At 45.8% G+C, this 27,687-nt stretch overlaps 1 protein-coding gene across 1 annotated transcript; it reads left to right on the forward strand.

The window, feature by feature from the left end:
* Positions 1–13,137: 13,137 nt before the first annotated feature.
* Positions 13,138–27,253, forward strand: LOC310645785 (adrenodoxin-like; the record flags this gene model as incomplete). The annotated part of the gene is made up of 4 exons (XM_083371781.1): positions 13,138–13,286; positions 23,744–23,868; positions 26,131–26,260; positions 27,115–27,253. The coding sequence occupies 4 exons, from the start codon at positions 13,138–13,140 to the stop codon at positions 27,233–27,235; spliced, it is 525 nt and encodes a 174-aa protein (XP_083227907.1). The 3' UTR covers positions 27,236–27,253.
* Between the last annotated feature and the right edge of the window lie 434 nt (positions 27,254–27,687).

Genomic DNA, 27,687 nt, shown 5'->3' on the forward strand with positions numbered 1-27,687 from the left:
CCTTATAATTGAATCACCAACCAGAAGGTGGCTTCTCTTTTTGGATGCCTTTCTGTTCTTGCATGATTGGTGTGTAATACCAGATTCACACTTCTCCCTGTCAAAAACAAGTTTTTCATCTTGGACCACAATCCCCTGCTTATTTGAGTTATTATCACAGATACCTTTACCTGTGATAATAACACAGGTATAATAATAATAATGTCCCTATTAAGGTCAGAAAGGGCACTGTATCTGTTGTGCAGGGACACAGCGAAAGCTTTGGGTTTATGGTTCACAGATCTCACCCTGCCAGATCCCACGGTTGTCCACACTGCCCTTCTCCTGCAGGATCTTTGTGGTAGAGGGGGCTGATAGCACGGAGGCTCAATAGGGTAGAAGGGATGAACTGGACACCTAATTTCTGCCTGAAGAGCACAGATTACAGACCCTAGACAAATAATCTGTCCTTGTAGACTAGTGATTTGTTTACAGATAGGACAGTTTCCAAGTTTGAAAAGGGTACTGCGAAAGACAGCTGCAAAACAAGTGTTGCACTGAACTAAGCCAGACATGCTGAGATACAATGAATCTCAGATGCACTTGCCCTGAATGTACCGCTGCTGTTTTTTATTTTTAGTTATATAGTTATATGCTACTTTAGTTATATGCTACTTTTTTGGTGCAGCCCTTCCAAAACGTACAGGATGTAGCACTTCCCAGCAGCTCTGAACAGTTGAAATTCTGCTGAAAAGCGATGGAGATACAATCAGGGCCCCAAATGCATTTCAAATACAATGCAAACCAATCAGGGCTCTAGCTCCTTTTTTGGTGCAGCCCTTCCAAAACTTACAAGATGTAGCACTTCCCAGCAGCTCTGAACAGTTGAAATTCTGCTGAAAAGTGATGGAGATCCAATCAGGGCCCCAAATGCATTTCAAATACAATGCAAACCAATCAGGGCTCTAGCTCCTTTTTTGGTGCAGCCCTTCCAAAACTTACAAGATGTAGCACTTCCCAGCAGCTCTGAACAGTTGAAATTCTGCTGAAAAGTGATGGAGATCCAATCAGGGCCCCAAATGCATTTCAAATACAATGCAAACCAATCAGGGCTCTAGCTCCTTTTTTGGTGCAGCCCTTCCAAAACTTACAAGATGTAGCCTCTTCCTACGCTGCTGTAAACGCTTGGTTCTGTGCCGTTCTCGGGGATCTAGCCATGATTCATCTCCGCTATTCTCCATCTGCCGCAGCTGCTCTGGCTCACTCCCAGCCTGGCTAATCACAGGCTGCTCCTGTCGGCCTTCAGATAGAGACGGAGGCCTTGCCAGAGGGGAGGGTCCCGGAGAGGGAGGCCTTGCCAGTTCCTCCCCATCATCATCAGAGTCCTCTTCCTCAGGTAGGACAGGCTCGGGGGTCAGGGCCACAACACCACAATTCTTTGGCACTCAGCCTTTCTTATGGTCCAACTTTCACATCCATACATTGCAACTGAGAAGACCATAGCTTTGACTATACGCCCTTTTGTTGGCAGGGTGATGTCTCTACTTTTTAATGTGCTGTGTAGATTTGCTGTGGCTTTCCTCCCCAGGAGCAAGCGTCTTTTAATTTCTTGGCTGTAGTCCCCATCTGTGGTGATCTTGGAGCCCAGGAAAATAAAATCTGTCACTACCTCCATTTTTTTTATTTTAATTCCATTTATATCCCGCCCTTCTCCGAAGACTCAGGGCGGCTTACAAGCTTAGCAGTAGCCTTCATTCTATGTATATGCCTGCTTATTAGGGCTTTCACACACACCCCAAGCGACATTATTACAAAGTCAGCTTATTGCCCCCAACAATCTGGGTCCTCATTTTACCTACCTCGGAAGGATGGAAGGCTGAGTCAACCTTGAGCCTGGTGGGATGCGAACCTGCACTAATTGCAGGCAGCTGGTGTTACTTAAGGAGGCATTAGCCCACTGCTCCACCAAGGCTCTCTATCCCCCATCTATTTGCCAGGAATTGAGAGGGCCGGATGACATGATCTTGGTTTTCTTAATGTTAAGTTTCAAGCCAACTTTTGCACTTTCCTTCTTCACCTGCAACAGGAGGCTCTGTCAGGACTCACCCCAATCCATTTCTTAGGAAAGAAGAACTCTTGGAGACAGGATTGTCCAAGCAGGAACTTTTACTAAAACATGATTGTCAGTGGATAATCTAGACAGGATCTGGAAACTGTATTGCAGATTGATACTTTTAAAGTGTCCCCGAGTAAAAACACCTCCCCTCAGTCCATTTGGTCAGTCCCGGATCAATTAAGGTTCAGGTGTCAAAACCTTCCATGGGAAAAGGTATCTTCCATCCCTTTATGACATTTACTTTTTCCCCTTCAGATTCCAATCAGAGATACAAACCAGAATCTGTTCCCCCACTTTCTTTGTTCTTCTCAGTTCAAACGTTCTTCCCCTGGTCTTTGACGATGACCTCCAGGCAGGCTGAATAAACAACCTTGCATGTAATGGATAGGTAAAGGTAAAGGTTCCCCCGCACATGCGTGCTAGTCGTTTCTGACTCTAGGGGCCGGTGCTCATCTCCGTTTCAAAGCCAAAGAGCCAGCGCTTGTCCGAGGACGTCTCCGTGGTCATGTGGCCGGCATGACTAGATGCCAAAGGTGCACGGAACGCTGTTACCTTCCCACCGTAGTGGTCCCTATTTTTCTACTTGCATTTTTACGTGCTTTCGAACTGCTAGGTTGGCAGAAGCCGGGACGAGTAACAGGCGCTCACTCTGTTACGCAGCACTCGGGATTCGATCCGCCAAACTGCCGACCTTCTGATCGACAAGCTCAGCGTCCTAACCCACTGAGCCACCATGTCCCTTATGTAATGGATAGGGATGGCCAATTAACATCTTCTCTTCTCCTCCTTGAGAATGGCAGAATCCAGTGAGGGGTGTGATTTAGGGTTGCACATATAGGGATTTAGGAATGGAATATAAATGGATTCTGACAATCTGCTCTCTTTAAAAGAAAGATAGGTCCATCTGTAGAGGAAATAAAATATAAATGTTAGCCCGGTTTGTTAGGATATTCTGTATGAAACCTCTTAAGCAACTTTTCTGAGGAGGGAAGGTGTTTCCAAGCTGCTACATATTGAATTGCTCCATGGTGTTTCCTGGAATCTAGGATTTCCTTCACCTCAAAGTGTTGTTCTCCTTCCACCATGATGGGAGGTGGTGGTGGTGATGTTTTTATTTGTAGGGGTGACCGTTGTTCTCTTTTTAGTAAACTGCAGTGAAAAATTGGGTGTATCTGCCTAAGATTTTTGGGTAGTCCTAATTCTGGGTTTATGATTTTTTTAATTGGAAAAGGTCCAATATATACTGCTCAAAAAAAATAAAATAAAGGGAACACAAGATAAGACATCCTACTATTAAATACAGTACATTGTGTTGTTTAAGTGTTTCCTTTATTTTTTTGTGCAGTATATTTTGCTGAACACTGAACAGGGAGATGAGGAGAGAAAGAGCCGTCTCTTGGATGGTTGGAAAAGAGTGTTTGCTATGGCCATTGTTAGGCATATGGTGATAGCCTACAATGTTGGGTTGAAAATATATTAACCATGATGTTGTGACTTTAAGATGTTAATTGGCAAATGGGTTCTCATGGCCATAAGAGGAAGGAACGTAGCTTCTATCTCTCTGAATTCACTGCTCTCTCTACTATTACTGTTTTGCTGTACTATTGGTTTACTACTGTGTACAACTGTGTATTGACCTCCGGACTGGTAAGAAGACTTTGTATTTTGGATTACTCCTTGGACTGTTGCTATTGTGTATGACCTGGACTGTTTATTTTTGACCGTGCATTTTTGTTCTTACACCACCTCAAAAGTAAAATACTTTTTGCTTTTACAATCAGTGTACTCTTGTGTGTGACGCTTACTGCTCTCAGTACCCTTCCTTGTCTGTGCAACTCTTTGGTAGCGCAAGGAGACCTCTGCACAACAATCCTTAACACTGGTTATAGGCCCAGGCCTGTACTGAGAGTTAGTACACACAGTATCCTAGCTGAGTTTGTGTTAGCTATCTGGTGTAAAATGGCACAAGAACAGTTGTCAGGCATCTCCTGGATAACCCGGTTGGATGGGACAAACTATGTTTCCTGGTCCACAAAATGCTGCTTGCTTTTGCGCAACGAAGGACTATGGACTGTAGAGGTGGACAGGATCATGAGGAGGCTGAGCTCTACCACATGTTTATTGGACCTGTGCCCCTCCTGGCTGGTTTATGCAGCCCGGGAGAAGACACGAGGCTGGTTCCAGGCAGTAATAACTGCTTCTTTGAGCAAGGGTGTTTTCCCTTCTGCCTTGAAAGACGCAGTGGTGAGGCCCCTCCTCAAGAAGCCCACCCTGGACTCGGCGATTTTGAATAACTATCATCCTGTCTCCAACCTTCGCTTTTTGGCGAAGGTTGTTGAGAGTGTGGTAGTGCATCAGCTTCCTCTGTTCCTGGAGGAAACTGATTATCTCGACCCGTACCAATCGGGTTTCAGACCTGGGCATAGCACAGAGACAGCATTGGTTGCACTGGTGAATGATCTCTGGCCGGCTCGGGACAGGGATTGTTCCTCTGTTCTAGTCCTATTAGACCTTTCAGCAGCTTTTGATACCATCGACCATGGTATCTTACTGCAGTGTCTCAGGGGGCTGGGAGTGGGAGGCACCGTTTTACAGTGGTTCTCCTCCTACCTCCTGGGCCGCTCACAGTCGGTGTTGACGGGAGGACAGAGGCCCACCCCGAGATCTCTCGTTTGTGGAGTCCCTCAGGGGTTGGTCCTCTCTCCCCTCCTGTTCAACATCTACATGAAGCCGCTGGGTGAGCTCATTCGTGGTTTCGGGGTGGGGTATCACCAGTACGCTGATGATACCCAACTTTTTCTTTCCACCCCGACCCAACCCAGTGATGCCCTCACCGTGATGTCCCATTGCCTGGAGGCGGTCCAGGTTTGGATGGGGAGAAACAGGCTTCGTCTCAATCCTGACAAGACTGAGTGGCTGTTTATGCCGGCATCTCGGGCTGACCAGCCTTCTCCATCATTAACAATACGGGATGAGGTATTACCCTCCGTTGATAGGGCTCGCAACTTGGGAGTCCTCCTGGATTCACGGCTCAGTTTGGAAGATCATATAGGAGCCATGACCAGGGGGGCTTTTGCCCAGATGCGCCTGGTGCGCCAGTTGCATCCCTATCTGGACTGAGATGCTGTACGTACAGTCACTCATGCGCTCGTGACCTCCCGGTTAGACTACTGCAATGCCCTCTACATGGGCAGCCTTGAGGACCACCCGAAGGCTTCAACTGGTGCAGAATTCAGCCGTGCGAGTTTTGATGGGAGCTTCCCGATACTCCCGTGTAATACCTCTTCTCCGTGAGCTACATTGGCTTCTGGTTGCCCTCTGGGTGAGATTCAAGGTGCTGGTAATGACCTATAAAGTCCTAAATGGCTTGGGTCCGGACTATCTAAGGGAACACCTGCTCCCAGCATCATCTTCCCATCGTCCTGTGCGCCCCCACAGGGTACCTTCTCAGGGTACCGCCAGTTAATGAATGCCGGCGGGTTATTCCCAGGGGAAGGGCGTTCTCTGTGGGTGCACCTGCCCTATGGAACCAACTACCCACGGAACTTAGGACTGCCCCCGACCTTCGCTCATTTCGCCGGGACCTGAAAATTTGGCTCTTCAATCTGTTTGGTCCAGACTGTGGGGTTGTTAATTTAACTGGGTTTTAGATTTACTCTTGGGGCTTGATTTTAATTTAATTGTTTTAATTGTTTTTAATTTTTTGTATTCATGGTTTTAACTGCCCTGTAAACCGCCCTGAGTCTTACGGGAATAGGGCGGTATACAAATCCAATAAAATAAATAAATAAATAAATAACCCACCTGATACTACTGCCTGGGATCCAGATGACGAAGAGGATGCAAAGAAGATAGACGACTTTAAATGTAACAATGAAAAAGCACTTTGCATTATTTGACTAACACTGAGTGACCAGCAGCTTGTCCACATTCGTGGTGAGGAGTCTGCTGCTAGGTGTTGGGGCATTTTGTGAAGGCTTTATGTTCGTGACAGTGTGGGTGCACATATACACCTTACACGCAAGCTGTTTAGGGCTCGTCTGCAGAAGAATGGAGATATGCTGACCCATTTAAACTACATGAAGGCAACTTTTCAAGAGCTTCATGAAAAGGAGCTGATTTTTTCAGAGTTGCATCAGGTCTACATTATTCTGTCATCTTTGGATGAAAGTTATGACGAGTATGTTTCTTCTTTGGAAGTCCTGACCAGAGAGGAACTGACTTTGACTAACATTACTGGGAGACTGCTGGAAGAGTCCAGAAGAAGGCGTGACAGAGACCAGCTGAGAGAGTCACAGCCACTAGAGGAGCAGCAATTCACCACTGCTTACAACGTCAAGAAATGTTATTCTTGTGGGGCTAGAGGGCATATAGCCAAATTCTGTAGGAAGGGAAGAAAACAGAATGTGAATAGCAGTGGGAAGGCTAAGAAGGGAGTTGGTTTGGCTGTTTCTGGTGAACCAACATCCAGAAATAATGAATTGTGGGTTGTTGATAGTGGGGCTTCACAATGCATTACTAAAGTGAAAGAGAGGTTTATTAATATGAATAACAGCAGTCAACATGTTTCACTGGCCAATGTTTGGAAGATGAAGGCCTCTGGTGAAGGTAATTCCTATTGTCCATGCATTGATGAACAGTTACTTATGTTATATATACCTAAACTAAGATTCAACCTGTTATCTGTAAGGGAATTGGTTAAAGTTGGGTTTGTGGTAACATTCAGAGGGGAGCAATGCACTATTGAGTGGAATGGAACTTGTGTAACTGCTACTCTAAAAATGGTTTATTTGTTCTCACTGGTAACCCGGTTAGTACAGTTAATGCTAACTATATATGTGAGAACAAGAAGCCACATGTTGAGTGTATACATTTACTGCATAGACGGTTAGGGCATGTGAACTTTAAATCACTACGCAAAACAGTTGAGTTAGTACAAGGAATTAAACTGAAGCCATGTAGTAAGTATTTGAATTGCAATGCTTGTAAGCAGGAAAAGAGCAAAGCAACTCCTGCAAACAGGTTAAATGGCTTCAAAACAACTGGAAGTTGTGTTTGCAGATCTAATTGGACCCATGAAACCTCCTGGCTCATGTTATATTTTGAGTATCCTTGACCACTACTCTCGATATGGTTTTTGTTATCTGCTTAAGTCAAAGGCAGACACTTGCCAACAATTTTCAAACTGGCTTAAGTTTGTTGAGAGGAAAACAAAGAGAAAAGTTCAGTGCATAATAACTGATAATGGCACTGAATTTACAAACAAATACTTTGTTGATATGCTAGAATCAGCTGGCATTGAGCATAAACGTTCAGCCCCTTATAGGCCTCAACATAATGCATTTGATGAGAGATGTGGGCAAATGTTACAAGCCATGATGAGAACTATGTTGAAAGATTCTGGCTTAACAGATAGACTGTGGGGGGAGACAGCAAAATGTGCAAACCATATTCTGAATATAGTGGTTAATACTTCTACTGGTAAAATACCATATACGCTATGGCATGGTAGAAAACCAAACCTTGATTATCTGCACACATTTGGCACCCCAGCATGGGTCCACATTCCTGCACAACTCAGGAGTAAAGGCCAACATAGGGCTAGGCAATTATATTTTGTAGGTTATGAAGCTAATCATAGATCCTATCGTTTCTGGGAACAAGGCACAACCAATGTATATAATAGTGCAAGTGCCAAATTCCTTGAGCACGTTGGTTGGGATAGGTTAGAGCAGAGGTCAGCAACCTGAAACAGTGAAAGAGCCACTCGGAACCGGTTTCCTCACGAAAGGAAAAACTGGGAGCCGCAAAAAATGAGTGCACATGCGCGTAGATTGCGTGCATGTGCAGAACAGGGTTTGACTGAAGAGTGGAGCCAAGGCGAGATATGCACCTATCCTGCATATTTGAATTGATTGGTTGAACTTTTTTAGTCCCACTTTTTTTTTTGGACTGCACATGGCAGAGGACTGGGAGCCACAGGAGACGGCTGAAAGAGCCGCATGCGGCTCTGGAGCCTCGGGTTGCAGACCTGTGGGTTAGAGCAAGAAACTGTTAACACTGATCCTCTAGTGTTTGAGGACTCCCATGATAAAATACCTAGAGATGATAAGACATCTTCTGCATCTGCAAAAGATGAAGATGCGATAGGGGAGATAAAAGAGGAAACAGAGGAAATACCAGTACAAAGCCCTGTACTACCTAGGCGTTCAACATGCATCAGACGTCCACCTGATCGCTATGAAGCAAGTATAATATGCCAAGTTGAGTTAGAGCCTTCTAACTATGATGAGATCAAGATGTATCCTGAAAATGAACAGGAATCATGGAAAGCTGCAATGAACAGGGAGTTAAAGTCTTTGCAGGATCTAAAGGTCTACGAAAAAGCAAAACTGCCACCTGGTGAGCATGCAATAGGTTGCAAATGGATTTACAAGATAAAGAAGGGTGTAGATGGGACTGTAACCCATAAGGAACGTTTGGTTGCGCAAGGTTTTGCCCAAACTACTGAGGATTATGATGAGGTGTTTTCACCCAGTCTGAGGGCAACTACTTTAAGAGCAGCTTTAGTGTGGGCGGATAAAAACCAATATATGGTTAACCATGTAGATTTGGAAACTGCATATTTACATGCTCCATTGCAACATACTATTTATTTAAGAATACCACCAGGATTGACTAATAATAGAGACCATGATTGTTGGAAATTAAAGAAAAGCCTCTATGAATTAAAACAATCTGGTTATGAGTGGAATAAATGTATAGTCAATGAGTTGAGTGTAATAGGTTTTATAGCCAGTAATGCTGATCCATGTTTGTTTAGGAGAGAACACAATGGAGTGTTATCTTTTCTTCTATTTTTCACAGATGATATTGCAATCATAACGAAAACTGAGTTAGAAGCACAAAACATTATTTCAAGATTGCAAAACAAATGTACTATTAGGAACCTTGGGGAAATAAGCCACTATTTGGGGTTAGATATTTTGAAAACAAATAGAGGTTTTAAGGTTTCACAAGCCAGTAAAATATCTCAGTTATTAAAGAGATACAATAAACCAGCAAAAACTCTGATGGCTATGGATTTTAACGACACTAATGTTGAGAGTCCTGTATTTGATAAGACTATGTCTTATCCTATCTTTGATAGGAAGCCTTATGTATCTTAGTAATTGGACTAGACCTGACAATTCCTACTGTGTAAACCAATTGGCTAGGTACAACAATGAACCAACTGTTAGACACTGGCAAGCGGCTAAACGAGTATTGAGGTATTTGAAGCAGACTATTCACTACTCGTTATATCTAGAACCAAATTGTGAGTTAATCCTCACTGCATATGCAGATGCGAGTTTTGCCTCTGATACAAGCACTCATAAATCTACTTCAGGGTTGGCTATAATGTTGGGTGATTCTTTGATTGGATGGAAGTCCATCAGGCAAAAGCACATAAGGCTGTCTACAATGGAGACTGAATTCTCATGTCTATCAGTGTTATGTACAGAACTGCTAGTGTACAAACAATTATTGTTGGATATGGGTTTAACTGTAAAGGATCCATTTATTGTATATGAGGACAATCAAGCTACGATAAAGATGGCAAACAATGCTGCAGTCAGAACAAGATCCAAACGTACAGATCTTCGTTATCTAAATGTAAGACAATGTGTTAAGGATAAATTAATACAGCTAGAGTATTGTTCATCTGATGTAAACATCGCAGACCATTTTACGAAGGTACAAAGTGCTGTGAAACACAATGCTAATTGTGAAAGAATGTGCATAAGATTGTAAGAGGTTATATATTATTCTACCCAAAGGAGAGAGTGTTAGGCATATGGTGATAGCCTACAATGTTGGGTTGAAAATATATTAACCATGATGTTGTGACTTTAAGATGTTAATTGGCCAATGGGTGTGTAAGTGTTCTCATGGCCATAAGAGGAAGCTAGGAACATAGCTTCTATCTCTCTGAATTCACTGTTCTCTCTACTATTACTGTTTTGCTGTACTATTGGTTTACTACTGTGTTAAACCTGTACAACTGTGTATTGACCTCTGGACCGGTAAGAAGACTTTGTATTTTGGATTACTCCTTGGACTGTTGCTATTGTGTATGACCTGGACTGTTTATTTTTGACCGTGCATTTTTGTTCTTACACCACCTCAAAAGTAAAATACCTTTTGCTTTTACAACTCAGTGTACTCTTGTGGTTACTGTGTGACTTTTACTGCTTTCAGTACCCTTCCTTGTCTGTGCAACTCTTTGGTAGCACAAGGAGACCTCTGCACAACAATCCTTAACAGCCATCATATTCTCTTGACAAAATTCTATCAGCCTGTGCCGTGCTTCATTTTGTAGTCCAAGGCCAAACTTGCCTGTTATTCCAGTTATCTTTTGGCTTCCTACTTTAGCATTCCAATCCCCCATGATGATAAGGACGTCATTTTTTGGTGTTAGTTCTATAAGGTGCTGTAGAGCTTCATAGAACCATTCAGTTTCATCCTCTTCAGCACCGGTGGTTGGGGCATAGACTTGGACTACTGTGATATTGAATGGTTTGCCTTGGATTCGAACTGAGATCATTCTGTCATTTTGGGGATTGTATCCCAGTATTGCTTTTCCTACTCTTTTATTGACTATGAAGGCTACTCCATTTCTTCTGAGGGATTCTTGCCTGCAGAATCCTGAATGATCTAGATGAGGGAATAGAAGGGGAACTCATCAAATTTGCAGATGACACCAAGCTGGGAGGAATAGCTAACACTTTAAGTGATAGGCTCAACTTCCAGAAGGATCTTGACAGACGTGAATACCAGGTCCAAGCCAACAAAATGCAATTCAGTGGTAAGAACAGTAAGGTTTTACACTTAGGCAAAAAAACCCAAATGCAGAAGTGTACAATAGGTGGCTATCATAGAGAAAAGGAGGTCGACCTATTCTCCAAAGCACCTGAGGATAAGACAAGGAGCAACTGGTGGAAGCTCATTAAAGAGAGATCCAACTTAGAACTAAGGAGGAATTTCCTGTCAGTGGGAATGGTTAACCAGTGGAACAGCTTGCCTTCAGAAGTTGTGGGTGCTCTATTGCTGGAGATTTTAAAGAAGGGATTGAACAATCATTTGTCTGGAATGGTATAAAGTTTCCTGCTTGAGCAGGGAGTTGGACTAGAAGACCTCCAAGGTCCCTTCCAACTCTGTTATTCTGTATTCTGTCTTCAGTTGCCTTCAATTTGGAAACTTGGTCTCATGTGCAGCTGTAAAACTGCATATGTTCCCTGACCTGGTCAGAGGGTGGACCTCCTCGGCTTCCACTGGCCATTTCAATTGCTGTTGTCACTCCACCTCCCACCCCATGTTTTATCCCTGGACGTTGTCTCTGGCTCTAAGACAGGACAAAAGCTGACTTGCATGGAGTAGACTTGTCAACCAGAGGGCTTTAAAAAAAAGAATTGACACAGGACATTCATTCTCCCAAGAGGCAATAAAGAGATAAATAGGTAATAAATCATTGCTAAGTAATAAACAACTAAATTTCATTTTCATTGATTTATTGATTGATGGGAGGAGGAGAAAGATGAAGATGAAGAAGAATCTGTCTTCTACCTAAAGCTGAAATGCAAGATGACAAAGTTCCCCCTTGCTTCATCCTACAGTCATTGACACAAGAGGTTCAGTTGGGGACTTCTGACCTCTGGAAAGTGATGTGCAGCTGACAGCAGTGGGGTGTAAAAGGGGCACTTGGAGGGGCATGGGATGGACACAGGGCACTCTGGCATGTGTAATTGTGCTCTGCTTGGATTGACCTTTTTGCTGAGTTAATTGCTTTAGGCCAATCCTGCCCACCCCACTTGAGGGAGCAAGGTGGTGATTGACCCTCCAGGCATGGGGTGGGGGGTGCCGTGTGGGAGGGAATCACGAAATTAAGGAAGCTGGCCTGAGGGCAGCACTGCCTACCCAACGCTCACCCACCCCTCATTCCTGAACCGCCCCTTGGCCTTGTTGCTGAGGCCCGGGAAAGCTCGGCTGTGGAAGTAGCATATTTATGCTAACATATTTTTCTGGCAACTCAAGGATAGGAGAAATGGCATTGATGTGGCCTTGAGGAAAACTGCTTTTCTGTCTGAGTTCAAGGAGTTCTTGAGAACTTAGGAAAGTGCTCTTCTCCTTCTGTCACAGCCACCATTCCAAGAAATGCTTTGAAAGGACTGCAGGAGACAAAGAGAAATACTGAATTGCTGGACAAACACAGCTGGGGAGGCAATGCACCTCCCTGCTCAAATCTTCCCCTCCTTGTGCAGGCAAGCCACCCAGGTGGTCCAAGTAGCCCACCAGATGTTTGATGCCCGTCCTGCATTTGCTGCTTGCCTGCTTGGGAATGCAGAAGCTCCTGTAGTAGGAAGCCTTCCATGCTTCCCATCTCAAACCCTTGCATCTAGGGACAGAGTTACATGACGAAACACTAGTCTGTAACTCCTGGCAAGTCCTAAAACATCAGCCAGAATGCCATACTGGGCAAGTTTAAATGGCTGCTTTGTTTTCTAGTGCCCCTAACAACAGCCTTCCAGTATTGTCTTCCATACGGTTATATTTTCTTCATTTTCTCAGCATCCACAGGCAAATTCTTTCTTGCATATTTTTAGTATGGATTGTCCTTGGTAATTGAATGCCTTCTGCATGTGCTCTGCATATGCTCATCTGACCAGCTGAGGGAGGGAGGGAGGAAGGAAGGAAGGATCATAAACCGTTCTATTAAACAAAGCACATTCCCTTTTTCTATATGACATTTCTTGGTGGAAATAGGCCTGTTGCTCTGATGGTGTTGCTCATAACCCAAAGCCATTCTGCCCCAGGGGTTGAGGTTGGCTTACCTCCGCCTTCCCAGCAACCCCCCCCGGTGGGCTGGGCATATGGGGCTCCCTCCCACCCTCCTCACCCGGAGGTTGTGGCAGCTCAGCCCCCTTGGCCTCAGCCTTATATTTCTTCTGCTGCGGGGGTGTCTGCTCTGCAAACCTTGAAGCTCAGCAGCAATACAACACAACATGCTGGCTCAGTGCATCGCCAAGCTCCTCTGCCTTGGTACCTCTGGACACACAGCTGTGAGGGGGAGAAGTCCCAGGCTGGCAATGGGCATCTTGGAGTTGGGGAAATGCTTCAGTGACAGCACGAAACCGAAGAGCACAGACCAGGGGTAAGGATCATCTTACTCTTTTTTTTGGGGGGGGATTCTGAGGCTCTGCAAAATGGAGAGTGGAAGCTCCATAACTTCTGGAGGCAAGCCATTCCACTGGTTAATTATTCTCACTGTTAGGAAATTTCTCCTTATTTCTAGGTTTGTTCTCTCCTTGATTAGTTTCCATCCATTGTTTCTCGTTCTGCCTTCAGGTGCTTTGGAGAATAACTTAGTCCCCTCTTCTTTGCATGTTCCCCCTAATCTAGTCTCCATTCCCAGCTTCCTCAACTGTGCCTCATACGATTTAGCCTCCAGATTCCTTATCATCTTTATTGCTCTTTGCATTCTTTTTTCAAGTCTCAACATCTTTTTTTGTATTGTGACTAGAACTGGAAGCAATATTCCAAATGAGGCCTCACTAGCATAATATAAAGCAGTACTATCACTTCTTGTGAACATGATGCTATCCCCTAAAGGAACTGTTGAAGAGGAGCATTGCATTTGACCAGGAGCCCTGGTGGCCCAGCAGTTGGAATGTGCAGGATTGCAGGCTGACTCTGCTCACAGCCAGGAGTTCGATCTTGACTGGCTCATGGTTGACTCAGCCGAGGTCAGTAAAAAGAGGACCCAAATTGTTGGGGGCAAAATGCTGGCTCTGTAAACCGCTTAGGGCTGTAAAGCACTGAAGCGGTATATAAGTCTTAGTGCTATTGCTGTTACTATTTGAATCTAAGTAAGGATTAATTCCTTCAAACCTACAGTAGAAGATAAGATTCCCTTGGCTAGCTTGGCTCAACACCTGCATTTCCTCCCCATCTAAAATGCAAACTTTGCCTCTCATTCTTGTGTCCCAGAACTTTCTTCCTTCTTTTGCATCTCCTTGTACAAGGCTTACCTTTCCAGCTCCATCAGCCTCAGAACAATGGCCTGTTCAAAGTCCTTTCTTCACTGCTGGCAGAACATTTTGGACAACCAGGGTGGGGAGTCCTGAAAGTATAGGGCTAGGAATAGGGAGGGCCCGCTTTAAGAGAGGCCTGGGCCCCAAAATTTCCCAGGATGGCTTTCAGCCAGTTCCTCCCTCTCAGAGTGAGGGTTGCTCCGCGGAAGAGGAGGAGGAGGAGGGAGGGAGGGCTACGCACATCACCTTGACCTTCTGAAGGAAGCTAGGATAGAACTCCAGGGGCAGAAAGCTGCACCGGGCAACTGATAAATGTGTCTCTCTTGGCTTATCCAGAGGCCAGAAAAGCCCCTCCTGGGACTTCTTCAGGGCACACAAGCCCTGATGGGGGATTAAAACTTTGTTGGCTTGTCAGTTCACAAACCTTGCAGACTTGCATTATGACTGAAAGGGCAGCAAAGTAACACAGCATTTGAGGACTTGAGTAAGCAGCCCAGGAAGGAGCCTCCTTTCACAGCATGGGACGGTCCTTCCCAAGGCTGTAGCTTCTGAGGAACTGAAGAAGTCAAGGCAGAAGTCACCCCAAGGTTGTGCAACTTATCTTGAAAACAAACCTTGAAGGGAAGCCTTCCAAGGTGCCACCAGAACTGCTGCTGACATCAAGGTCTTTTAACCCACAGCTTCCACTCCATTTTCCCAAGGCAACACTTTGCCTTCCCAAGTGGGGCCCAGCTTGATCTTCCTACCTGTGACTGCTGATATGCAGTACCGTTGAGTCTGAACCACCATTGCAATAAGCCATGGATTGTTTTAATCAGAAGCTACAATTTTTCACATTTCACATTAAACCCAAAACCAAACAAACTGCATAATGCCCTGATTTTTAATTTCAGAAAGTCATAATTAGGTATTTGGCTTAGTATGTAGTGTTACTCAGCCCCTTTGGATTATTTCAAATATACCGTGGAGAAGAAGTCATGGCTTAGGAAATGTATATGTTTGTGGTGTGTAAATCAATGTAATTAGACACAGGCAACTTTATTACTGTCCATGTATTTCAGGCTTTTATCCTTCTCTCCCAGTTTGAGGTGGGAACACCCTGGGGAGGGGTCACTTTTGGTCTTAGGTGTCTGGTTAAGCATCCCACCTGTACAGAATCCTCTGACAATAAAGAACAGGTAGGTGGGATAGCAGGTTAAAGTTTGGAAAAGGTAAGAGATTGTCTTTTCCATCTGATGCCCCTGCAACACAATCCCAGCAAAGATGCTTCTAGTTCAGGCTCCCCGCCCCAGCCCTGTTTCCTGTGGAAGCTCAGCTCGCCTTTCTTTGGCTCTGAGCCATTTTGCCCTGATGTCAATATTGGTGTCTTTTTTTTTAATCTCTCAGAGCTAAATTATTTGCAGATGGTAAATGGTTGTTGCCATTTCTTTGCTGTCTTCCTGAGTTCCTGCTCAGCAGCCAAGTATCTCTGATGCAGCTCAGGCCAAATGGCCAAACCGGACATTGAACTGGGCAAATATTCAGTTGCACTGAGGGAAATTTGAATGGTGGGAAACTGCTGGAATAATTTTTGACAGGCCAAACTGCACTAAAGAAAAATGAATGTGGTGTCAGCATATGACAATTTAAAAGAACACAGAAGTCTGTACTCCACGTGCAGTTTGATTGCCCCAGCAAGCTCCTCTGGACTAGCTGCTTTCAGACTATGATGGCCAGAATTCTGTCTCCCAGAACGGCTTGGTGTTCTAGGAGTTGCAGGCATTCCACAGGATGATCAGTGGGAAAACTCTACAATGCTTGCAAGGATTTTTTTAAAAAAATCTTCTATGTTAATAGGGTAGCATGGTGGCTGAGTGGTTAAGACACTGGGCTTGTCAGCAGGAAAGTTGGCAACCCAAGTGCCACATGACGGGGTGAGCTCCCTGTTCTCACCCTAGCAGCTAGAAAGCATGCAAATGCAAGTAGATAAATAGGTACCACTTCAGTGGGAACATACACTCCAGGACATCACGCTAGCCACATGACAGTGGAAATGTCTTTGGACAGCGCTGGCTCTATGGCTTTGAAATGGACATGAGCAGCATCCCCTAGAATCGGTAATGACTAGCAGAATAAAATCTGCAAGGACTCCTTTACCTTTTTTAAAAAATGCCAGTCCTGGGCATCAAAAGAGTTTGTTACAATCCTGGAGAATGGCATCTGTGCATTAAATCCTCTGCAAAAAGATGATGGGAAAGAACTGACCAAGCAGGCCTGATGGAGATGCCTGTAGGCTTCCCAGAATAGATTTGATTGCAGCTTGTAGCCCTCTGAGCTCAGGATGCCGACTTCCAAGCTGGAGCATATTAATAGGGCTTTGCTCAACCCTGTTGCCACTTTCTGCATGTAATGAATATGCATTTTTGGGCTCAAGAGAAGCTTTTGTATAATATTTTCTCCATGCATCTGAGTGTTTTCTACAGACCTATCCCTAAGGGCTTTCTGCATTCTAATGATCATTATTTGAGTCACAAAGATCTTCTTCATAAGCAGAGATGGTGTGGCAATTTCAGCTCTTGCTTAGGTCAACATTGCTCCCTCCTAAATGAAGACTTTTTGTTCCTGCCAGAAATGATAAATCAAGACTAGAAGGCAGTACACTCCAATTCCATTGGGATCTGCTTCTTCAGAGACTCTCTGGGGTAAGACAGGGAATTTTGGAAGTTCAGGACAAGCAGATTTGGGCTGCACAGATCTGAATGACCACTAAATGGCAACAAAGAAAAATAGAAAACTCTATTTCTTTGCTGCCATCCCTAATTTTTTGCAATTCGTTATGAGAGTCCTTGAAGAAGTGTGTCTTGGAAATTTGTTTTTGACTACTGAGAAAAACCTTGGAAGCATCTGCAATGCCATCAAAATGAGAAATGTGAAGCTGTTGCTTGCAGCGGCCTTCCCAAACATTCTCCATCTTGCCAGTGGCTCCATGAGGAAGGACAGACTTATAGCCTGACATGTTTGGATGAGATACAGAGGAGCAAATGGGTGCAGAGGAAACAATTATCCCTTTGATAATCGCAATCAGAGCATCTCCCACAACAGGCCTGGCTTAGACTGGGGCTTCCTCTCTGTCCCTTGAGCGCTTGGGCTGAAAGTGCAAGATACAGAAAGCTCTGCTATGCAGTTGGAAGGGGCTGTGTAAAGGAAGTCCCCCGTGAAAGAGCCCAGATGCTCTGGCCTGGGAGTGGGATGACCTAAGCACAAAAGAACAGGACCCCAGACAAAGGGAGGGACGACCGTGGCCCATCAACAGAGTTATGGCAAAAAAGCCATGTTTTTCAGGGGCTAGAAGAGTCTAAAATCATTCCATCACAATATTATTATTATTATTAATTTTATTTGTATACCGCCCTTCTCCCGAAGGACTCAGGGCGGTGAACAGGGCAATACATGTTAAAAAGACAGAATACAAAAATTAAAAAAGATTAAACAAATGCCCAGAACTCTTAGATAGATTAAAACGCATTTAAAAGTAATAAAAACCCAACCCCCTCCCATCAGGCCAGGCCAGCTTGTTCAAAAAGATACGTCTTTAGATCGCACCGGAAGGAGCGAAGGTCGGGCGCCATCCGGAGCTCAACCGGAAGACGGTTCCATAAATCCGGCGTGCCCACAGAGAACGCCCTCCCCCTGGGGGCCACCAGTCGGCATTCTTTGACCGGTGGCACCCTGAGGAGACCCTCTCTGTGGGAGTGTATTGGGCGGAGGGAAGTTGATGCCGGCCGCAGGTGCTCCCCAAGGTATACCAGCACCTTGAACCTCACCCGGAAGACAACTGGGAGCCAATGCAGCTCGCGGAGCAGAGGTGTAACATGGGAGTATCGGGAGACTCCCAACACAACTCTCGCGGCTGCATTCTGTACCAGTTGGAGCCTCCGAGTGGTCTTCAAGGGCAGCCCCATGTAGAGAGCGTTGCAGTAGTTCAAACGAGAGGTCACGAGCGCATGAGTGACCGTATGCAGGGCATCCCGGTCTAGATAGGGCCGCAACTGGCGCACCAGGCGAACCTGGGCGAAGGCCCCCCTAGTCACGGCCACTATGTGATCTTCCAAAGTAAGCCGTGAATCTAGGAGGACTCCCAAGTTGCGAGCCCTATCTACGGTGGGTAATAGCTCACCCCCCATAGAAAGAAATGGGATATTCTGAATATCCCGGGATGCCGGTACGCACAGCCACTCAGTCTTGTCGGGGTTGAGTTGAAATCTGTTCCTCCCCATCCAGACCCGAACTGCTTCCAGGCAACGGGACATCACATCGAGGGCATCACTGGGGTGGTTTGGGGTCGAAAGAAAAAGTTGGGTATCATCAGCATACTGATGATACCCCACCCCGAAACCACGAATGATCTCACCCAGCGGTTTCATATAGATGTTGAACAGGAGAGGCGAGAGGACCGACCCCTGAGGGACTCCACAAGCGAGAGGCCTCGAGGTCGACCTCTGCCCCCCTGCCAACACCGACTGCGAACGTCCCAGGAGATAGGAGGAGAACCACTGAAAGACTGTGCCTCCCACTCCCAATCCCCTGAGACGCCGCAGCAAGATACCATGGTCGATGGTATCGAACGCCGCTGAGAGGTCTAATAGGACTAGGACAGAGGAATGTCCCCTGTTCCGGGCCCTCCAGAGATCATTCACCAGAGCGACCAATGCCATCTCCGTGCTGTGCCCGGGCCTGAAACCCGATTGGTACGGGTCTAGATAATCCGCTTCATCCAGGACCAGAGGGAGCTGATGCGCCACCACACTCTCAACAACCTTCGCAAGAAAGCGAAGGTTGGAGACCAGACAAAAGTTATTTAACACAGCTGGGTCCAAGGCAGGCTTCTTGAGGAGAGGTCTCACCACCGCCTCCTCCAAGATGGCAGGGAAACTGCCCTCACTCAAAGAGGCAGATATGACCGCCTGGAACCAGCCTCGTGTCCCCTCCCGAGCCGCATAAACCAGCCAGGAAGGGCACGGGTCCAATAAACATGTGGTGGAGCTCAACCTCCCCATAATCCTGTCCACTTCCTCTGGAGTCACAGAATCAAACTCCTCCCAGATAATATCGACAAGACCGCCCGTGTCCTGATCGTCAGACTCTGCCCAGTCGGAGTCCAGACCGGTCCGAATCCAAGCGATTTTGTCCAACAGATGTTGACTAAACTCCTCGGCACGACCCTGCAAGGGTTCCTCCCTCACCTCCTGATTAAGGAGGGAGCGGGTCACCCTAAACAGGGCAGCCGGGCGGTTATCTGCGGACGTGATAAGGGTAGCAAAGTGGTTAGACCTCGCCGCCCTTATCGCTGCGAGATAAGACCTCATATAGGTTCTTAGTCGCAATCGGTCGGATTCGGATCGGCTGGACCTCCAACAGCTCTCTAGGCCCCGTCTCCGACGCTTCATCTCCCGGAGCTCCATGGAGAACCATGGAGCTCGCTGGGATCTGTGCCGAGTCAGGGGCCGCAAGGGTACAACTCGGTCAAGTGCCTCCGTGGCTGCCCTTTCCCAGGCTTCCACTAAGGCATTCGCCGAGTTGTGAGCAACGGAGGCAGGTGGGGGTCCCAGCGCTGCCTGGAACCTATCAGGGTCAATTAAGCACCTGGGGCGGTACCATCTAATTGGCTCCACACACCCACGGCGGGGAGTGGCAAAACGGAAGACCAGCCGCAGGAGATGATGATCGGTCCATGACAGGGGCATAACAATTGGGGAGCCCCCACCAAGATCATCTAACCACCGTCCAGATAAGAAAACCAAGTCAAGAGTGTGGCCTCCCTCATGAGTCGGTCCATGAATTACTTGCGTCAGGTCCATGGCCGTCATGGAAGCCATGAACTCCCGAGCTAACTCAGATGAACCTCCCAGGGATGGTAGATTGAAGTCACCCAAAACTATGAGTTTGGGGAACTCGGTCACCAACCCTGAGAGGATGTCGAGAAGCTCAGGCAGGGCTGCTGCTGCATGACTAGGCGAAAGGTACACCAGCAGCAAGCCCAACTGCGCCCCAAAACCACATCTCAGGAAGAGAGACTCACACCCGACTATCTGAGGAACGGTGGCCTCCCGCGGATACAAGGTCTCCCTCATATCTACCACCACTCCCCCACCCCTACCCTGAGCCCGAGGCTGGTGTAGCACCCGGAAACCTGGTGGGCAAAGATCAACCAGAGGAATACCACCCTCTGGGCCCAGCCAAGTCTCCGTGATGCAAGCCAGGTCCGCATGCTCACCCTCAACCAGTTCCCGGACAAGAGGAGCCTTATTAACAACGGACCTGGCGTTCAAGTACACTAGCCGGAGCTCAGGTGGCTGCACATCCTCGCTCCCGGGACCTCGGGGCGAAAGCAGAGGGTCGGAGCGCCTCACCGCTTGTAAATAGCGGGGATGCCCTCCCGGATATTGATATGGCCCTCTGTTCTTACACCTGCTGCCATTCCCTAATGTCATGGGAATAGGTAGTCCCACAACCCGCTCCAGAGCTCCGGAGGCAACCGACCCCTGCTCCCCCCCTGCGCGATCAATCCTGGACCTGGCCCTCCCCCTTAACCCCTTAAAATTTTTTTGCTAAAAAACAGATCAGGGGTCTCTTCCTAACAATAAACTGGAGACCCCAATCCATACCTGACCATCTCTGTGGGTCCCAACAATTGGGCCCGTCATCAAGAGGAAATATCCTTTAATGTGTTCCTATTTAATATTATAGCATACTATATGTAAGAATGGAATAGATGATAACAACTTTCTGAGTTCCTTTAATAATGAGTTTCAGTGAAATTGTTTTTGTACCCAAAACCAGCCAGCAGTAAAGAAGGAGTAGCCACTGAACACTGCTTGCCTTTTGGGGCTGTGGGGAAAGTGATCCATGGTCTTTGACATAAAGAAATGGAAAAACCACAAAGGGAGAATGATTTCTTGATATGGACATTCTTCCAGACAATATAGCAAACCCAAGTCTTGAGAATGTCCAGTGGTCAAAATCTATGCAATGAATGCACTTAGCTTCTCTCCTCCCAATGAGGAGACTATTGAGCGAACAGGAAAAATCAAGACAGAGGCAAGAGACTTAATGGGAAACTGCAGGAGAACCCAGGGTTTTCAGAGGCTTAGGAGAAAGCTTTAGAGGGGAATGAGATGGTTCACAAAATGTCCTTCTTTGCCTTATGAGAGGGAGCCACAGATAGAAGTTTAGTTGAAATAAACTAATGGAGGCCTACGGAAAGTCAAGTTGGAGAAAAGCTGTTGGAAGAAATGTCAAGGCAATGATGATGACTTGGATGATGGAGAGAATGTTAGAATGTCTCAAGATATAAACCAGACAGGTACTGGGGTGTGGTCAGAGGCTTGGTTTGGTATGGGAAGTTTTACAAGTTCTAGTATCCATCAAGAAAAAACTCAGGATTTAAGGAAGCTTAGATAAGGAAATCTAAATCTGATGAGTGATGACAAGAAAGGTGTCATACAGAAGATTATGGACCTATGCAAATATAATCCCTTTTATTTGCAGACCAGATACATGATATTCTTTGATATACTCTCTGTGATAGCCCATCCAGTACTAGAAGACAGTTATCATGCCCCCCTAATCTTTCTCTTTGTTAGGCTAGGCTTACTTACTTCCCACAACTGTTCATCATAGGGTTTTGCCTTCAGACCCATTGTTATCTTTGTTGCTCTTCTCTGCACACCATTTCTGCATCATGGTGAGCAGAATTGGATGTAGTATTCTAAGTGTGATCTCACTATCATTTCCACTAGGACACCTAGAGCCTTTTCACAGTTACTACTGTTGAACCAAGTCCCAACTGTTCTGTACCTGTGCATTTGGTGTTTCTTGCCTTACTTTTACAGGGCCTTACTTTTATCCACACTGAATTGTATTTTGTTAGATGGGGCCCAATTTTCAAATCTGTCAAGATCCTTCTGAATCTTAAATCAGTCTTCCAAAGTATTACCAATTCCCCCCAGCTTGGTATCATCCACAGATTTGATGAACTAACCTTTTATTCCCTCATCTAGATCATTTATGAAAATGTTGAAGGCACAGAACCTTGAGGTACCCACTGCATGGTTCTCTCCATGTAGATGTAGTTCCATTGAGGGCTACACACTGAGTGCGGTTGGTCTGCCAATTATGGATCAGCCCAATTTCTCCTTTTTCACAAGCAAAATATCATATATGTTGACAACCATGCAGAGCGTTCCCCAGAGGCAACTTCTTCCAGCACTTCTTGGAATGTTCTAACATCCATGCAATGTTGTGTGGTTACAGTCATTCCAAGAATGCAAGTTGACAAGAATCAGCTTCTGATCATGATGCTCTTCTGAACACACAGAACATTCTTGCCATGAAAATGAAGAAAAATTCACCCCCTTTGGACATTATGTACATTTTCAAAAACACATTACTTTTCCCACCATTCCATTTCCTCCAGGGGAAAAACAGAAATTGATTGGGCTAATCAACAAAGATTCATCCTCCTATAGATATTTTCTAGGAGCAAACATAAGTAAAAACATCCACATCCACTCCTGACAAGTTCTCTGATTCAATTCATATGCAACTATTGTGGAAATGGTCACAAGAAGTCACAGAAGAGCTGAAGACACAGAGAGCAATGAGCATTGGAAAGGGAAAAGTAAAGGTCATTTGCTCTTCAGGAGGCTGAACGGCAATGATAGCAATGAATAGGATAAACCAGAAAATGTTGTAGCCGAGAGAGACAAAACGAGATGAGTCATACGTGGTGATACTAAAATTTCCAAGCAGAAATATCCAAGAGGCCATCAGAAGTTTAGAGATGGATGAAGAGCTGAAATAGCAGAGGACAAATACCAAGTTCTGAGGGACTCCCGCTGAATTCCTCACAGAGATGTTTTTGCAGAAACAGAGAAGCAGCTTTTGCTCATGTGGGCCGCGTCACCATCGTGAATTTCTCATAGTATATCATAGTTGACATTGTGTAATGTAATTCACTAGAAATCTGATCTGCCCAATTCCCTAGTGGACATGCCCAAAGTCCAATGTATAATTCAAAGATGAATTTTGGGGTCCTGGGTCTTTGTTTTTTGCCCTTCAGAGGGCACAAACTGTTCTTGCCATGAAAATTCTAAGAATAGGGGTGTGGGACATGGAAAAGTGCTCCATTGCTTTTGATGGCCCAAGTTAGAATGTTGTTCCATGTTTTGTGATCAGGAAAGCTGGAGACATAGAACATAGAATAATAGGTTGGAAGAGACCTTGGAGGTCTTCTAGTCCAACCCCCTGCTCAAGCAGGAGTCTTTTCTTGAAAACCTCCAGTGGTGGAGACCTTCCTTGTGGCTGCACAATGCTGAGCGTAAAGGCACCTCAATGGCTCTGGGCCCAGAGCTAACTGACCACCTCCACATTTTTAGCTTGGTTCCAAGCAGCCAACACAAAAGATTAGGAATGCTTTTGACTTTTGACCAATGTGAATGGCAGTTTTTACCTGCAGCTTCTTTGATTGTCACTTGGCACTTGGGAGCAATCTGAGCTCTCTCTGAACAGATGTTGTGCTTCTTCTTTCTCCATGCAGCTCTATGGACAAAGTGAGGCTACATTTTATTGACCGGGATGGAGAGAAATACTCAGTCAACGCCAAAGAAGGGGAGAGTCTGCTGGAGGTTGTGATAAATCAAAATATTAACATCAGTGGCTTTGGTTAGTGGTGAGATCCTGCCTTTCTCTCTTCAGACTTTATTGGTTACCAATAATCTGTTATTTTAGGAGTTGGCAAGATTGTTTTACAGAATGGTCTAGGCAACAAAACACATCCTGAGATCTGTACCTCATCTCATTTTTCTGGGACACACCAGCAAGGCGAACTAAGAGCACTGGATACAGTTAACACTCACAGTTTGAACATTCTGCATTTTCTTCCTAAGCCTAGATATATTTATTTATTTGTATTCTGCCTTTATTATTTTTCTTAATAATTCAAGGTTGTGAACATCCCAAATACTCCTTCCTTCTCCTATTTTCCCTACAAAAACTTTGTGAGATAAGTTCTGCTGAGAGAGAGAGATTGCCCCAGAGTCACCCAGACGGCTTTCATGCCCAAGGTGGAACTAGAACTCACTGTCTCCATTTCTAATCTGGTGTCTTAACCACCAGACCAAACTGGCTCTCTTGAAAGTTTGCATCATTTGGTTTTGCTTACAGATATTATTAATGATTAAATTTGTATACTGCTTGATTCTCAACAATTGTGAGCAGCTCACAACAATTAAACAAAGAAATTACAGTGAAAGAAATGAAAAAAAAAATTAAAGTTGTACTGAGCATCTTTTTCTTTTCCTGCTAGAATGCAAAAAGGAAGGTAGGAAGGACAGAAGGAGGGAGTGGGAGGGAGAGTATTTATTTATTATTTATTTATTATTTTGATTTATATACCGCCCTATTCCTGTAGGACTCAGGGTGGTTTACAGGGCAGTTAAAATCATACCATACAAAAATTAGAAGATTTAAAACAGTTAATTAAAACAATTAATTGAATTTAGAGCCCAAAATTTAAAAAAATTAAAACATTAAAACCCAATTAAAACCCCTCATTCTAGGCCCGAAGAGCTCAAAGAGCCAAGTTTTCAGGTCCCAGTGGAATGAGCGGAGGTCAGAGGCAGTCCTAAGTTCCATCGGAAGTTGGTTCCAGAGGTCAGGCGTGCCCACAGAGAAGGCCCTCTCTCTGGGAGTCACCCGCCGTCAATCCTTCACCGGTGGTACCCTAAGAAGGCCCTCCCTGTGGGAGCGCACAGGACGATGGGAAGTTGATGCCGGCAGCAGGTGTTCCCTCAGATAATCCGAACCCAAGCCATTTAGGGCTTTATAGGTCATCACCAGCACCTTGAATCTCACTTGGAAGGCAACCGGAAGCCAATGCAGCTCGTGGAGAAGAGGTGTTACATGGGAGTATCGGGGAACTCCCATCACAACTCGCACGGCTGCATTCTGCACCAGTTGAAGCCTCCGAGTGGTCCTCAAGGGCAGACCCATGTAGAGAGCGTTGCAGTAGTCTAACCGGGACTACTGCACATGGATGACTGTGCGTAGGGCATCTCGGTCCAGATAGGCACACCAGGCGAACCTGGGCAAAAGCCCCCCTGGTCACGGCTCCTATATGATCTTCAAAGCTGAGCCGTGAGTCCAGGAGGACACCCAAGTTGTGAGCCCTATCAACACCTCACCCCCCATCCTTAATGATGGAACAAACTGGTTAACCCGAGATGCCGGTACATACAGCCACTCAGTTTGGCAGGGTTGAGACGAAGCCTGTTTCTCCCCATCCAAACCCAGACCGCCTCCAGGCAACGGGACATCACGTTGAGGGCATCACTGGGTTGGTTCGGGGTGGAAAGAAAAAGTTGTTCAGCGGCTTCATATAGATGTTGAACAGGAGGGGAGAGAGGACCGACCCCTGAGGAACTCCACAAACGAGAGAGTATCACATTGCAGTAAAGAAGATTAACCAGGAGATGGCAGCAAACTGGGTCCTACAAAGTCCAAGCCTCTGGGGGTCACAAACCTTTCAGCTCTGGGGGTTGAAATATCTGAGCAGCTCCTTCTTCCGCTGTAGATGTTACCTAGCCTGGTAATGAAACCTTCAGAAACCAACCCACAAGCTCAGAAAACAAACCTCCACCGTCATCCTATGCCTGAGCTACAAATATTGGCCACTATCACTAGCTCCTTCTTCTTCCGGTCAAAGGACGCTTCTCATCAGCTGCTGTGGTGATGGGGCCATTTTGTGACTGGTTTTTGCAACACAACACCATTTGCTTTCATTGGTGCTTTGTAAAATTGAGGGTGGGAAGCTGATGCTTTAATTTTTGGTTGATCTCCTGAGTTTATAGCATGCAGGCACCTCTGTACAGCCACAAAGCGAGCCTTGCATGGCTTCTGCCAATGGCAGCCTCTTTTCTCCCGCAGGGGCGTGTGAAGGCACCCTGGCCTGCTCCACTTGCCATCTAATCTTTGAGAAAGCAGCATTTCAACAACTGGGTGAGATCAGTGATGATGAGCTGGACATGCTGGACTTGGCCTACGGACTGACTGACACGTAAGCATCCCGGCTGCCCCTTCCCTGCTCTGAGTGCAGGGGGGGAATGGGGGGGGGCATTCAGCTGCTTCCCACTCTGCACTCTGGTCATTTTTAAATTAAGAGAAGAATGCAAGCTGCTCATCTACCTGACTCCAAGGACTCCTTTCTGTGGAGCATGTTCTGTAGATGTCAGTCAGTTTGCCACAGTCAGAAAAACATTTGAGAAGGCGTCATTGAAGATCCTGCCCAGCTTCGCATAAGTGGCAGCATAATTATGTAGAGAAGAGAAATGCTCGTTTCCTGGACCAATTTGCCTTGGGCATCCCTTTATAGGGTAAAGGTAAAGGAAATGGAGTGCCTGCAGATTTTAAAATCCCCCCCCAGTCATTGCCAACTATAGGGGGTGCAGCTCATCTCCATTTCAAGGCCATGGAGCCAGCATTGTCCGAAGACATTTCCACAGTCATGTGGCCAGCCTGATGTCCCAGAGCGTTCTTATCTTCCCACCAAGGTGGTGCCTATTTATCTACTCACATTTGCATGCTTTCAAACTACTAGGTGGGCAAGAGCTGGGGCAAGGATGGGAACTCACTTCATTGTGTGGCGCTTGGGTCTTGAACCTGGACTGCTGACTTTCCAGCCAATGAGCCCAGCGTCTTAACCGTATCCCTTTATAGAATCTTTTGGATTTCGATTTTGGTTGTCATTCTCAGCTCCCACTGTGTCCTTAGCCTCAAGTGGCATTTTGACTGCATCTAAGGACTGGGCTCACAAGGAATGGCAGAGGTCCTGCCTTCTGCCCTACTCATGCAGTGGGTAAACCTGGCTAAGAAAGTGATGCCAAAATCTAGATGTTTGCATCTGCTTTTCAGATCTCGTCTTGGTTGCCAGGTGTGTGTGAAGAAATGGATGGATGGCCTGACTGTCCAGGTGCCCACGGAGGTCTCAGACATCAGGAGAGAATTGGAAGTGGAGAAGCAAAAGAAACAGTAGCCAAAGCACATGACACGCCCTGCAAATATTATCCTGACCCTGTTAAAAGAAGGGAGGCCCTTACTTTCCACACTGAAAGGAAAGTAAACCAACCAAACCCCATTTCTGAGTTACATAACTTGCTGTGCCCAACAAATTCAAGCATATGGTGGCTTAATATGATAGCTTAGTTCAGATTATACATGGAAAGAATCACTGGATCATCCTAATGACTTAACCATGTGAAACACAGCTCCATTTAGCCATGTTTAGGCTGTTGTGCCAGGCCAGCTCCTGAAAGGGGTTCTGTGCTCAGAAACTGTAGCCTCAAGCAACAAACCTGAATTGGGATGAAAAATCAGTGATCTGTGGTGCTCACTTCTGCAAGAGAGAGGGAGGGAGGGAGGGGGAGAGCTGTATGTCGGTTGCTTCCAAGAAAGTTTCTTTTTGGCTTAATAAAATTGATGGGGGGG

The sequence above is a fragment of the Vipera ursinii genome (genome assembly GCF_947247035.1).
Source record: "Vipera ursinii genome assembly, chromosome: 12".
Taxonomy (NCBI): domain Eukaryota; kingdom Metazoa; phylum Chordata; class Lepidosauria; order Squamata; family Viperidae; genus Vipera; species Vipera ursinii.